The following is a 14,900-nucleotide window of genomic DNA, read 5'->3' as shown; positions in this document are numbered from 1 at the left end:
GCTCTGCCCAAGGTCGATCATAAGGGCATGGTACATTTGTTTCATAAACCTAAGGACTGGTTGAAGACACATCCTGTATGGGCAGTGCCTGGGATCACCAAGAGATTGGCCTAATCGGGCTGTGATCGAGAATTGTCCCCAGTCTTGTACGATACACAGAGATTCTAACCGGATGCAGTCTAGGACATGAAGATGTGGACTGACTGGGGGGGGGGGGGGGGGGGGGGGGGGAAGAGGGGGCTGCTTGATGCTTTGCAGTAGATTGAGGGAGGAAGGTCAGTGGTGCATGCTGGGATCTGATAGATGGCGGCCTCAGGCAGGCCTCTGCTTGCTCTCATAGGTAACCCTGAATAGGTTTTCACAAGTTGTTGCATTGTGGGATGTATTTACCCATGCATCCGAGCCCTACCTCAAAACTGTGCAGTACTGACATGAAAACATCATGATGGCCAGAGCTTCCCAGAAAATGCACAGGGAAATGCAGGAAGAATAGGCTGCCACCCATTTTTGCCGATGTTATGGGCACAGAAGGACACTGCCTAAAACCACCATTGGACTACCCGCACAGTAGTCTGAAACCATTGGGAATGGCAATGCTGATTGCCAAATGCAACCTAGAATTGTGGGGAATTCATTCTTAAATCCCAAAAATGGTTGCAGTACCAGTACTCACCACTATCCAAAAGCCGGCGTTTTAAAACCACCCTGTGTTCCTCTGAAGGCAAGCCAAAGTGTCTATTTTAAACATTGCAACATGTGCAAAATATTCACTGAACACCAGCAGACATTTGGTAGAATGGAGTGTTGTGTGCCTACAAAATCTGGGAAATGAAGAGCCCAGAACAATGCTTATAACAAAACTGGCTGAGCTATGGAGTCAGCAGTTTAAGTTGCACTGGATTTAAAGACACTAAAATCTAAATGTTTAGATTAAATGAGTGACCTATGTTTGGTGTCACATGCCTTTGTAACTGTTTAAATGTCATAGTTTTAAACTTAGAATCAGCCTTCTAGCTGCATATGTGAAAATGTTTAGTTTTATTTGAATGCAGAAACTGGGGAACAGAAATGACAGCTTAAAGAGATTCCAATTTGCCTGGCAACTACCCCCATCAGGAGTGAAACTTGAGTCACAGCTGTGTTCCCAGGCCTAGCTGCCCTTTTGCTGCTCACACTAAGGATATGCCATCTATCTGATAATTGAATTACCTGTGCTCTACAGGAGCTCTGAACAAAGCCTGTCTTGACTCAGGCAAAGGTTTTATTACAGCAGTCGTAAAATGTAGCTTCCTCTTGGCAGAAGCTGGGAGGAGCACTGCCTGTGAGAGCAAGCTGGCTTGGCAGAACTGGATAAACCAGTATTTCTACCTTGTGCTGAGAGGAAACCACACCCCTTTGGAGCCAGAACATAACTTTAAAAAGATGGATCATTCATAGAGCGGACATGTGAAAATTTTATAAATGATACCATAATTCTTGTGATTTTTCTGCCCACAGTTTAAGAGGTTTTTAGAACCGGTGGTATGTTCAGGGGGGTTTTAGCGGAAAAGTGGATATTACTCTAAATGTATGCATGTTAAAAATCTGAAACTTCATCAGTTAATGTCCATACTCCCTGCGCACATGTATGTAAAGTTGGGTCAATGTCAGAAATTGAAAAATCAGTTAAAAAGTCAATTATGTGCCATTTCTGAATGCAAGCTCTTAGAAACAGCAGATTGGGACAGAGACATGGCTAAATTCAGCCACACCATGTATATGTAATTTCAAGCAACTGTGTAACTGTGAAATATGTCTTTTATTATCAAATATAGAAGGTGTGCAATCTGACAGAGGAGTGTCCTATCTGCAAGCCATAAAATGACATCCCTCTGACTCACAGTTCATTCCCCAATCAAATGATAAATGGAAGTTTGACCAATTAGAAGCTGAGAGAGAGGTAGGGTCAGTGATGCTAGAACACACCCACATTCTAAACACATAAAAGCAGACAGACAGGACAGATAGGGACCTTCAATTCCATTTGCTGCAACGCGCTCTGCCGGACCATACAACATCCAGAGATCCAGACTTCAAATTCATCAACCTCCAGAAAGCCAAACTAGAGACCAGACCAGAGAGAGAAAGCAGTGCTGTACCCAGAGAGAAAGCAGTGCTGTACCCAGAGAGAAAGCAGTGCTGTGCCCAGAGAGAGACCCGAGCCCAGTCTAAAACCCTGACCAGATCCGTGATGAGGCCCATTTCACTCAAGAATATAGTGTGAGTACATAGCAAAACTGTGCAGAACCAATCTCTTAGTTAAAATAATATAATTCAATCTATTTAATCTAAGTAGAACTGCCTCCTAACTGTCACCTGTCATTTGTAAAGCTGTCACTTGTCATTTCCTAGTTGCAAGCTGCACTTGTCTTTTTGAACTTTAAAATTTCAAATCTGAAAAACGACCTTCACAAAATCGCTCATATCTCCGCAACCGTTTGTGCTAGAGACTTGCAGTAACTTTCATTTTGAAGCTGAGATCCTAGGCTTTCCTAGAGATAGTCCTTGTGGTTCCTCTGTAATAGCGCTCGGCGCATTCGCGAATTTTACCGCGATTTGCAAATTTCTTCACATGTAAAAACTGCTGCTGCTTGCCTTCCACTTGCCAGAAATTCGTTTAACCTGATAACTATCCCTGAATCATTGCAAGAGTGAGCCTGAGCTAATATTAACTAGATACCACTCACCCTGAACCTCTGAAAGGGAATTAAAAGCATTTTAGCATATTTTTTAATTCATTGCCAGCACATATCAAAGCAATTTGGGCCTGTGTTTTCAAACTTCTGTAGTCTAAGCTTGCTGGGATGAACTGAATCACATTTGATTGCATTTCTGAGAACTGTGTGCTTCCTTCCATTTCCTTGCATTGTATCAAGGGGGGGAGGGGATTGCCAGAGAAAAGTGATTACATTGTTTTGTTGAAATCATATTGAGTATTTTCTATACTGCATTTCATTCAACCTTGCATTTCCTTGAACCCTATAAAGCATTCTCGACCACATTATACTTTTGTTCCTATTTACCAGTGTGCTACCTTATCCATTTCATGTCAACTCATTAGTGATTATAAGAAGTGTGCTAGTGCCAGATTCTCCGTTGTTGATCTTTATCATATCAGAGTAAGTGTGCTATTCAATTATTAATTTATTATAAAGTGTGATATATATATATTTTAAATTATCAAATAAACCTTTTAACTTGCAAAACAGAACTACTTCTTGGCTCAGTGGGGTCAGGGGGATTCCAAGAGAGGGGTGTTATATAGGGGTAGTCATCCAGAACGCATGAACTGGACATAAAGATATATCAATAAGGGTTTTCATTCAGTATTCTAGACTAGGCGTTAACTTAGCTGTAGTGCTGAATTGATTCCTCTTACAGCATGTTTACATTGTTGTGGGTTCAGGCAACAGGTGCTTCTAGTTGGGGCGGGGGGTGGGCAATATGGTGGCGGGGGTTTAGTGGGGGGTGACCAATTTTCCTCCTACCCTTTGCCCTCCCTCTTTGGGTCTTCAACCCCTACCATCTTGTGAGGCCAAAAATCTTGGGGTCATCTTATACTTCGATCTTTCCTTCACCCTTCAAATCATGGCCCTTACTAAAAAGTCCCACTTCCAGCTCGGCCACAGAGGCATTCTTCCTTTTCTCACCTCAACCCAGAAGCTCAATGTCCCCAGAGGGCTGGTCCTTTCCAGGCTGGACTATGGCAACAGCCACTTTCTCAATCTCCTTATCTCCCTCTCTTTGCCCCCTCCAGATAAAATCGAGAATAAGGATGCAAGACATTCTTGCCCTCAAGCCCAGGGACCACATCTCTCCAGCCCTAAAATATCTCCACTGGTTCCTGCAAAGATCAGATTCAAGACCCTCTGCATCATCAACAAGAAATTCTGGTGCCTGGGACCACACCATCTCCAACTCTCCCTCCCTAAATATTCCCCTGCTAGAGCCCTACGTTCCTTTAATTCCAACTCTCGGACTGTCAAATGCTTCTCGAAGCAGAGTGGGGGCAGATGGCTCTCCGCCGCTGGTGCCTAATTTTGGAACAGCCTCCCTGCCCCTCTCAGATTTAAGCCAAACCTCTTTAAATTCCAAAAAACTGCTCTCAAAACTCTGTTCTTCTCTACCGCCTTCCCTTCCTAGCTAATCGCCCCACTGCCGCTGGCCTGATCCTCATTAACCTCACAGGATCTCAGGCCCTTCCTCCCAGTCATTACCAGCACACACCCCTCCCCACATCCACCCACACTGCATATCCCTGCGGGCCCCTGCCTAGTGCCTCCACATATGACCCTCGAGAGCTGCCTTTACAAACACTTAGCCGGAGGTTCTCATCCTGGGCCACCCCTTAGCACTTCCCTATTGGGCCCTCCTACAGCACTTGTTCACCCCTCTTCTCTCCCTTCCCACCCCCCCTTCACTTTATGCACTTGCACGGCCGAATGCCACAAGACCAAGTAAGAGAGAAATATATATTATATACACACACATCTTTTTTTATTTCTTGCCACCTTTTTAATTCCCCTGTTCTTCCCATTTAGCCTGGTGGCGCTTTGAAACAATTCTGTTACATACATTTAGGGTGACCAGACTACACAAAAAGAAAAAAAAAAAAAAAAAAGACGGGCCATAGACATAGAAGTAGGACTGACGAAAATACAAATCCTTATGTAGTCCTATGTCACTGCCTGGTTGTGAGGGCGTGACCGTAGGCTCCCACCCTGGCAAATCCTGGACAGGGTTTGCAAAATGAAAAAACACCCGGGACAGAGGGCGATTTACTCACTGTCCCGGGAAAACCGGGACGTCTGGTCACCCTAATAAAGTGCCTTACAAATAAATAAAATAAATACAATTCTGGAACATTATTTTCTATGGCTGTCCCTTTGCCATTTAATGGCGGTGGACTATTTATTTTTAAACGTTTTCTGACGGGAGTTGCGCTTGCGCCAAACTGATGTCGGGTCGGCCCAAAAAAATAAAATAGGTGAAAAGGGAGACTTAGTTATAGGTATAGCTCAGTTTCTCAAACATGCTGAGGCAAAGCCTGATCATGTCAACAAAGAAACATCAAATATGCCCATGCACTCTTAGATGGTGCTTGGTAATTAAAGGTCTATTGAATAAAGTGCATCACAGAGGTTAAAAGATTGACATTAATGGCAATCATGGTGAACCATAAAACAGATATTCACTCACCCACCCATCTGGGTTAAAAACGCCAAGCGTTCTGCTCTCTACTCAAGCTTTTTCAGACGTACGTACTTTACAGTTGAACATTAGTTTGCCAGATTTTAAAATCTAACTAAGCGCCACAATAGGCCCCTCCCCTATCAACCTAGTAGTGTTGCCAGAGTGTTGCAATCCAACAGTGCAGAAGTTCCTATTGTAATGTGGCCAATCTATACCCAGTATCTCAAGTGAGACAAACCCAATCATGTGTACATAATGTGGGCATTCAATGGCACATGGTTTGTGTAATATCATTCATGAATTTATGCAAACATTCTTCGCAAGTGCTTTATTAGTATGCACATGTTGCAGTGCCTGCTAGATAAAATACCTCGAGTTGTCACTGCCGATCCTTGGTAGGAAAGTGGGGAGCGCGGCAGCATCCTCCTTTGTTATCTGCCAGTTAACAGCGCATTCGCTGTAACTTTCAAAGAAGAGATCAGTTAGTCTCAATGTTCTTTTGCGGGCCAGCTCGGTATGGTCCTTCATCTATGTCAAAGTCGCAAAGATTGGTTAATTAATGCGCTAAGCATTATGGTATATGGAGCTTTAACTAGAACTATCTTAACATCATTATTGCTAAGCAAGCAAAAAGACATCTCAAAAGCCAAAGCAGCGATTGCACCCTTAAGGCAGGGAGTGGCAAGTGTGACGATACCTGTTGCGGGTGAAAGAAGAGCGAGTCCTTTAAAGAAAGGGGAGCACGGCTGGGTGGGAGGAAGGGGAGGGGCCAGGGAGGAGGAACTTCATGCTTGAGAAAGAAAAAAGTTAAGTGGGAACCGACGTTGGCTGTGTGTCATTGAATCTACGTGCCAAGTCCCAAAGGTGGGGGCCAACAACTGGCGACGAGGCCATCGTGTCCCACGGCGTGCAGCAGGGCAGGCCATGTACACAGCAGGGAAGAGCAGAAGGAGTAGGCCACACTGCCTACAGCAGAGGTGGGTCGCCGTGCCGAGCTGTACCAAGGTGGGCCGAAGTTGATTTGTGCCCCCGGCAGAACAGCCGTGCCCCACGGCCCGTCGACTCATGAAGCGAGACTAGGGAGACATCCAGTGGACTGGACGCGAGTAATCCTGCTGCCCGCGCTGAAACGAGAACGAGCAAGGAGGAGAAGAGCCCAGCTGCTCGAGCTATGCCCAGCTGCTCGAGCTATGCCCAGCTGCCCGCGCCGCAGCAAGAGCACACGGAGTGAGGAGCCCAGCTGCCCGGGACGTAACACGGAGGAGCCGGGAGAGCAGTGGAAGACTGCCACGAGCGGCCAACGTGGGAGCCCAGCAGCCCGTAAGAGATCAGAGCAGCCCAGCAGAGACCAGAGGAGACCAGCAAAGAGGAGAGGACCGCAGCGGCCCAGACGGGGAGGCACCAGTAAGAAGCCCGACACAGCTCCCCCACTGCCGCTAGTCGAGGGCACCGGAGCTGCACACCAAACACGCTCACGCGAGCGTAAGAAAAAAAGAAATATTCCAACAACATTGTTATGCAGGACAAGGCCATAACGCTAAGGACATCCCGTCGCGAATCGGAGACCCCTCCACCACGCTGGCCTGCAGACCTACTTGAGAAAGGCCACAAGAAACAGTACAAGAACCACGTGGCACGCTTGAGGCTCCCCATCACGCATGCCAACAGCGTTGCCAAACCACAAGCCCACAGAGGGACAACCATAAGCAGATTGCGAGGGGCACCCACTAACCACCACCACAGTGGCACCTCTGCTGCGCAAGATAGCAGAACAGAGCGACGCCGCAAGAGTACCCACGAAGTTTGAGGATACAGTGACCCAACACGCATCATAAGCCACCACAAAGAAACAGCGCGTCCCCAAATTGAATACCCCAACAACCTCATCAGTGTCAGGATCACGACCGAGCCTGCACCATTCACCCTGAGACCACCGGACTAAAAGCGGTAAGCTAACCGGCCGCACAACACCACCCAGGACTGCCAGAGGAGAAGTGGGGCGAACCAGGAAAGACCATCTCAAGCCCCATCGAAAGCCTTGTGAGCAAGGAACAGGGCCCCGACGACCACACGAGGCACCACCACATACCCTTGCACCATGAATGACCAGGCACAAGTGGCGCAGACGCACAGGCACAACCCCTAGCTAACTTGGGTCCCACATCCCACACCAGCCTCATGAACCGCCCCAACCCATTTACCCTCAACCCGCATCATGACCAGGGACAAGGTGTGAAGAATGGGTTGAAGACTCAATAAGGACAATACCTGCAAAAGAAAGAAACACCTACCAGCGCCTTCTCGCTGCCATGAACAGCAAACTAGTGGTAACTCCAAGTAAAGATTACGAGCGCTGCACATTCCACCAATGCGCCCAACTAGCCCATGAATCTATTGACAAATGTGTTATCTGCCTACAAAGGAAAATCCTGAAATTTGACCGCCAATTTCAACGATGATGAGGCAATACAGTGACGAATCATCGAAGGGTGCATCTCATTCCTATTCAGGAAGCACCTCCTGAAGAAACCACTCTCGCTACAAGAAATCCTCGACCTGGCACGTGTGCATCAACAAGTCGATGTTCAAGCTGCAGCCATCGAAAACCCCAAGAAAGGAGACACGATCGCATCCCCGACACCGTACCCAAGATATCCTGGCCCCCCCGGGAAGGCAAGCTTTAGGAGGCCCTCAACAACGGCCACAGAGCGACAAACAATGCTACAGATGTGGGTTTGAGTACCCCCACAGAGGTCCGTGCCCAGTGATTGGCCAAAGGTGTATGTGCTTCGGCCAAGAAAACCACTTCCAGGCCATGTGCAGGGAGAAGCTTCCTGACACAGGATCAAACCGACCAGCACAAGGCCCCGGACAGCACCCAGAACCTATAAAGGAGCCTTATGACCAGCGCTCATTCGAAAGAGGGATGACCTAACCGACGGCGCCCACCACCCGCCCGGACACAGTCGGGGCCCTGGAGAGCCTCCACATCGAGCCCGACAGAAAGCAATACGAGCTATACAACTACCAACCCCATGTTGAATTGCAGGCTGCCACTCTTGATGACACCTACGTCAGATGACACATAGCGACCAGGAAGCAAGAAGGGGACGTACCCGCCACCACTACATTGGACTATGACCTGTACAATAACTCACCACCAAGAACTGATTGCAGTTGACCAATACCCACTTTACCTACAGGATGGCTATGATAGGGAGTATGTCAGACTCCGCAGCACATCCTTGGACGACACTTACTCCCAGAGTAATGGTGCAAATGGGAGAGACTCAGAATCAGTTCATCGTAGGGGGCTACCGTCAACATTATGAATGAAGAACTGTATTGCGTAATTGCGGACCTCTACCCCCTATGTAAATCACGCACACATCTTCCAATGGGGAGTGACTCTACCACTAGCATCCAAGGGTCAGTTACTCTGTCCCACAGAGGTCTTACAGTGTCCACTGCCATTCATGTCATACAGAGTCCATCAGTGGGACGCTGCCTTCTAAGCAACCGGACGGCCAGAGCCCTAGCACTCATCGATCTTCACTACGACATGGTGGAGATAATGCTCTAGGACTCGGTCATCCTGCTGCACATTGCCGCCTATCCCCCAACACCCATGCAAAGTCGGATTTCATCTTCAAGCGTAAGTGCCCAGAGAACTACACCTGCTCCTGCAAAATGACATCATTGAGAAGGAGGAAGGACCCCTGGGTATCCTCTTGTTGATGTCCCTAAAGACAACAGTCGGTTGTGGCTGTGTGTTATTGCCATCCCCAACACAGCCATACTAAGAGAGACACCCGGGACGCATCATTGAAGATATACTAGTCAGGCTAAACCAGGCCACCCATGTCTCCAAACTAGACTTAAACCAGGGATACCACCAACTTGTCATAGACCCAGCTTCCAGACCAATCACCACCTTCGCCACCCATTCAGATATAAATGCCTCAACTTCGGAATATCCTCGGCGGCGATCTTCCAAGAAACCATACGGAAACGGATATCGCCGGAGGTCAATGCTCTAAATTACAGTGACGACATTATCTTTGGGAAAAGCCAGGAACAACCCGACAAAGCGCTCCTCGCTGTATGCAAAATCATGCACGACGCAGGCCTAACCCTCAACGGCCCCAAGTGTGACGTCAACAAAACCAGCCTGCGATACTTCGGGCACATCTTTTCAGAAAAGGGCATTATGGCTGATCCGGAAAAGATTAAGGCCATCACCAAACTGCATGCCCCCACGAATGTTGCTGAACTGAGATCTTTCTTAGGAATGGCGGGGTACCGTGCCAGGTACCTCCCAAACTATGCCACTACCACCGACCCCCTCGGGCACTTACTCAAGAAAGACTTGCCCTTCACATGGGACAAACTATGCCAAGAAGCCTTCCAAGCTATCAAAGAGTCTGGCGAATCACAGACAGCTGGCCTACTTTGACCCGAGCTGGGACACTATCACTGTGGACGCCAGCCCGTTGGCTTCGGCGCCATCCTGGCCCAAACCGCCCTATGGACAACACCCGGCATGCGGTCATCGCATATGCCAGCAGGGCTCCCCAACCCCCCCCCCCCCCAATAACCTACTGAAAAAGCCCACTCGCAGGCAGAACGTGAGGGTCTAGCAGCCGTATGGGCCTGCAAAAAGTTCCATCATTTCGTAATCGGCAGGGGCTTCACACTCATCACGGACCATCAAGCGCTACTCTCTCTGTTCAAAAACCTCAAAACAAAAATGCCCCCTCGGATTGAGAGATGGGGAATAAGACTCCAAGAATACAACTATACCATCATACATAAGCCGGGTGGGGATGCCAAGCCTGCAGACCATCATGCCACCCGACCTCCAACACCAACGATACACTTGTCTGCGAGGAGTATATCACATACCTATCTGCCAACACTATGCCCCCCACCATCTCAGCGGAGGAATTTGCGGCCAAAAGCAAAGCTGACCCCACCATACGGGCAGCAATATGCCTCACCAGCTGAAAAAAGTGGAAACATATCCATGCAAAATATGCAGAGCGGGGCCGGGGTAAGGAGGAGAGGTCGACAAGAAAGACCTATCCAGACTAGCCAAAATCCAATCAGAACTGGCGACTACAGAACAAGGCATACTACTGAGCGGCAACCGACTGGTGGCCCCAAAAGACCTACGGAAGGCACTAGTGGCAATAGCCCACGAAGGACACAGAGGAATCGAAAACACCAAGAAAACCATGAGGAATCACGTATGGTTCCCATACACAGACGTAATAGTGGAAGAAGTCCTAGCCCACTGTGAGTCCTGCCAAAAAAGCTTCACCAAGAACAAACCCAAACCCAATGCAACTAACACTGCTACCCGTAAGACCATGGCAGAGTTGCAATACTTTTTTACAGGCCCCTCCAAGGAGGACATTTACTTGTAGCTATTGACGAATACTCCCGCTTCCCATTTGTCAAACAGATACCATCAACATGTTTCTATGATGCAGCACCAATAATAGAAGAGCTATTCAGCGAGTGGGGCATACCCGCCAAAGTAAAGACAGATAAAGGACCCCCCATTTCAAAGGCATGAATTCAAAAGATTAGACGACCACCAAGGCTTCCACCATCACACAAATCACCCCGCTATGGCCCCAAGCCAACAGGATGGTGGAAAGATTCATGGCCACCTGTAAACTGACAAGACAAAAAGGCCCTTCTGGACCAAATGCCACACCCGCAAGCAATATGTCACATGCTCAGGAGATACAGAAACACTCCCCATGATGCAACAGGCCGAACGCCAGCAGAACTCATGAGGAGATACAGACCCCGGACCCGCCTGCCCCGGTGGGAGGACCACAACCCCGAGCAAGAGACGCAGAAATCCAGGAACGAGATGCAAAGAAGAAAAAGGCAAGCGAAAGAAGGGCCGACCGCAAGAGGAAAGGTAAGGAACAACAACTCGCAATAGGGTAAACTGTCCTCATGCAGCAGAGACAGTCAAAGAACACGGACACCCGCTACAGCCCAGAGCCATGCATGAACACTGCCATCAAAGGACCAATGGTGACAGCTACGGGAGAGCTGGGTGACATAACACGGAATGTGTCCTCCTTCCGGAGACTATACCCAGAGGACCCGGAACCACCCGAGGAACCGGAATGCGAAGACGGTGAGAGACCGCCAACCGAGACAGTCGGGGAAACACGAGAATCTGCAGAAGACCCCAGAAAAACTCTGGAAACCACAGAGACTGATCGAGCAAATGTAGACCTTGGACTTCCTCGCTAAGTGAGGGGGAGGTGTTGCAGGTGAATGAAGAGTGAGCACTTTGAAGAAAAGAGAGCGCGCCTGGGCGGGAGAGGGGTGAAGGTGAGGGGCCAGGGAGAAGGAACTTCATTCATGTCTGAGAAAGATTAAAGTTAAGTTGGAACCGACGTTGGCTCCGTGTGTGTCATTCAATCTACGTGCCAAGGCCCACAAGGTGGGGGGGCCAGCAATACCAAGAGGTTGGTCATTCCCATGAAAGAAACACTCCATTCTTAGAGAGCCTGTGGGGACTAGGACCAGGCAGAAATGGCTTGTGCCAGACATTTCTCACAAGACCTATCAAAGATATGCACTTGGATGGTATTGCTTGTTCCACCATAATGCAATAGGGCTCCCTCAACATGCTGTAATGCACAAGCAACCGCTTTTGAAAATTATAACTTTAGGAGGATATGGACTGTTCGACAGCTAAGAATAGAGAGGAGTGCTGGAATGGAGGAATATCCCAGGTGTATAAGGCACAGAGATTGCAAATAGATATTAAAACCTGTAAGGATGCTCAATGTACATTACTTTGGGAACAGATAGTTTGCTGCTCTGTTTATCAAAACGGGCACCTTTGAATTTCTCTACAGGGATCCAGCACTTGGCTAAAGAGAAGTCTAAAGACAGCTAATAAGTTAAAGTTACATCAGTTAGGCCAAGCTATAGGTGCATAACACTTTAAACATTTGCCGATGTTATCTTGGGATAGCAGAAAGAGCAGCAATACAGTAAAGTAGTTGAGCGCATCAGTGTCCCATCTCCAAATTGGTTACAGTTCAGCACACAGCAGGTGATCGAAACAAATCTCTTTTGATTCAAATTATGATAATACATGTTCTGCACATCAAACAGACTATTGTAAGGAAGGCATGGTATCCAAGTAAAACAGACAGTTCAAGGGTGTATTTCAAAGAGGTGTGATAAACACCCATCTAAACCTAAATCCAAGATGGGAGCAAGCAACGACCATCAAATAATAAAGAATGCACCGGCTGTGATGCTTTTACTGGCGCAGCTTTCTTGCACGAGCCAAGGGCAGTACCACGACGGCAATCACTCCTCCCAGACTGAGTTATCGTCACAAGCGCCCCTGATACCTTTGATGCACAGCGTAGATCTGTTAGCCTTCAGATCCTTGTTTTAGGCTTCTGACTTTCCAAGGCTCGCGAAAATAGCAATTTTTAGAGGTCAAGGGTACTCCACCTTTCATACGTGTGGGGAAGTGTGATGGGAGTCAGGTGTGCGTTTAATGATCCGTAATTGCCTGATCAAGGTGTCGGGACGCGTCAGGTATACTGCTCCGGTGTTAGTAGAGGGGGTGGGGGTCGGGGGGCTGGGTTGAGTTTCCAGGTATCCTACGTGGCAGGATGAGGAAAAAAGTGTTACAGTGAAGGATACCTAGTCTCTTCGCCAGTGTCCTCTTTTCTGCTATAAAATCCTATGCCTACTGCTACTCTGATCAACCATCTTCCCCACTCACGAACTCTGATGCAATGGCTCAGTATTTTTTCGATAAAAGATACCATCCGGACTAACATCCCGTCGGCTATTGGGCCCACTACCAACGCCAACCATCCTCCTGAATCTCAGAGCATGGAGGGTGGGATGGGGGGGGGGGGGGGCGGAAGAGGGGTTGTGTGGGGCTGGTAGTCAAGATGGTCCTCTTTTCAAATTTTCTCCCAGGAGATGGGGCCTACGGCTATTTTTTAAGTTAAAATCATGTGCTCCTTTGGATGCAGTACCCCTATCAATCATGAAAATGATCTCCCTCAATCTCTTGGTGGAAATCACGTTAACCATTCGCGTCAGTCGGGATACATCCCACCAGAGCTTAAATCTGCTTTTGTTATCTCCCTTCTAATAAAGCCATTACTGGACCCTTCTGTTCTATCCAATTTACGTCCCATCTCTCTGCTTCACTTTCTCACAAAGCTTCTGGAGTCCCCGTTTTCTTCCCTACTGTCTACATATCTTGAGATCTCCTCCCTCCTGGACCCTGCTCAGTCAGTTTCAGGCCTGGCAGGGACACAGTGTTCTGGTTTCGGTACAGGACAATACGGCCAGGCTAGTAGACTCAGGTGGGGTTGGTGCCCTTATTCTGTTCGATCTGTCTGCTGCGTTTGACACGGTGGACCAACCCATCATGCTGTCCCGTCTTGCGCAGATAGGGATATCTGGGCAGGTACTAGCCTGGTTCTCTTCGTTCCTGTCCAACCGTACACAGACTCTCTCTATGCCCCCCCTCTTCGTCAGCCCCCTGCAATCTGACCTGCCGGGTGCCACAGGGCTCTTCCTTGTCTCAGATTCTTTTTAACATATACATCTGGGCCCTTGTGTGCCTCATCCGCTACTTCGGCGTCAGGTGCTACTCTTATGCCGACGACACCCAGATCCTGATCCGTCTTGATCTCAATGGGGAGGAAGTGTCATTGTGTCTTCGGAGGTGCCTGGCTGTGGTGGGGGAATGGATGAACCACAATTGAACAGAGACACGACTGAGGTGAAGAGTGAATATGGTTTCAAAAAGGTTGGACGCGGGTAGGCCAAACTTTCATGACCACAGTAACCACTGCAGAGCTCAACAGGAACGAAACCGGCCATAACCAATTATCAGCATAGAGCTGATAGATTGCTAGCCAATATATTAGTGTGGCTTTTTGTACCTTACTAATGTGGTCTCCCACCGGCTCTAGCAATTACAATACCAACCTCATAAGTCCAGTTTTTTCAGATCATGTGTCCTGTTAGGTCGCAATCACTTATAGAATATTGACATGAAAGGGAGTATCACAGCAATCATTTTTGTGTTCTGCAACTTCCTGCTGGCACCAAGTGTAGTTAGTACCTCACTCAACGTTTAGTGTACTCGAGCATCCACGTAACAATTTCATGTGACCAGTGAACCGACAAGCACAAAGAAACCTTCCTATGACTATGTACTTCTTTCACACTGCAACGCGAACAGCCAAATTAAATGTGGATTTGCTTCCATAACTATTATGTACAATAGCTTTTTAAGATGATTGATAAAGTCAAGTATCATTAAATGTAAATGACTAAAAACAGTTCAATACATTTTAAGTAGCTATGCACATGTAATACACTTACGATGAAATTGAAACATCCTTAGAAATGCCGTTGATAAAGTCAATATCTGCATTCAGGGTTGCTGCACTCAATTCACATTGGATTGTCCGCTTGTAGGAAGGATCAGCAGTCTGAAAAGGAACAGGCAACAGCATTTAAAGACAACATATGAAGAACAAACAATTTTCAAGCAATCCACAACATCAGAAATAAGGAAGTCATCATAGTATTCTACTATTGAGGGATAGGGTAAAACGTCATCAGTTATGAAAAAC

The 14,900-nt window shown here is 47.7% G+C and overlaps 1 protein-coding gene across 1 annotated transcript in view; it reads right to left on the bottom strand.

The window, feature by feature from the left end:
* The window catches only part of STIL (STIL centriolar assembly protein), a 327,963-nt gene that overhangs the window by 171,547 nt on the left and 141,516 nt on the right, over positions 1-14,900 (bottom strand). Inside the window, exon 10 of the mRNA XM_069642242.1 lies at positions 14,647-14,756. Within this exon, the coding sequence (XP_069498343.1) occupies positions 14,647-14,756 (110 nt within the window). The remainder of the gene's footprint in view (positions 1-14,646; positions 14,757-14,900) is intronic.

The sequence above is a fragment of the Ambystoma mexicanum genome, chromosome 1q (assembly GCF_040938575.1).
Source record: "Ambystoma mexicanum isolate Mex_15411 chromosome 1q, UKY_AmexF1_1, whole genome shotgun sequence".
NCBI lineage: Eukaryota > Metazoa > Chordata > Amphibia > Caudata > Ambystomatidae > Ambystoma > Ambystoma mexicanum.
The sequence above is the reverse complement of the archived record's forward strand: the minus strand, read 5'-3'. Positions and strand labels throughout refer to the sequence as shown.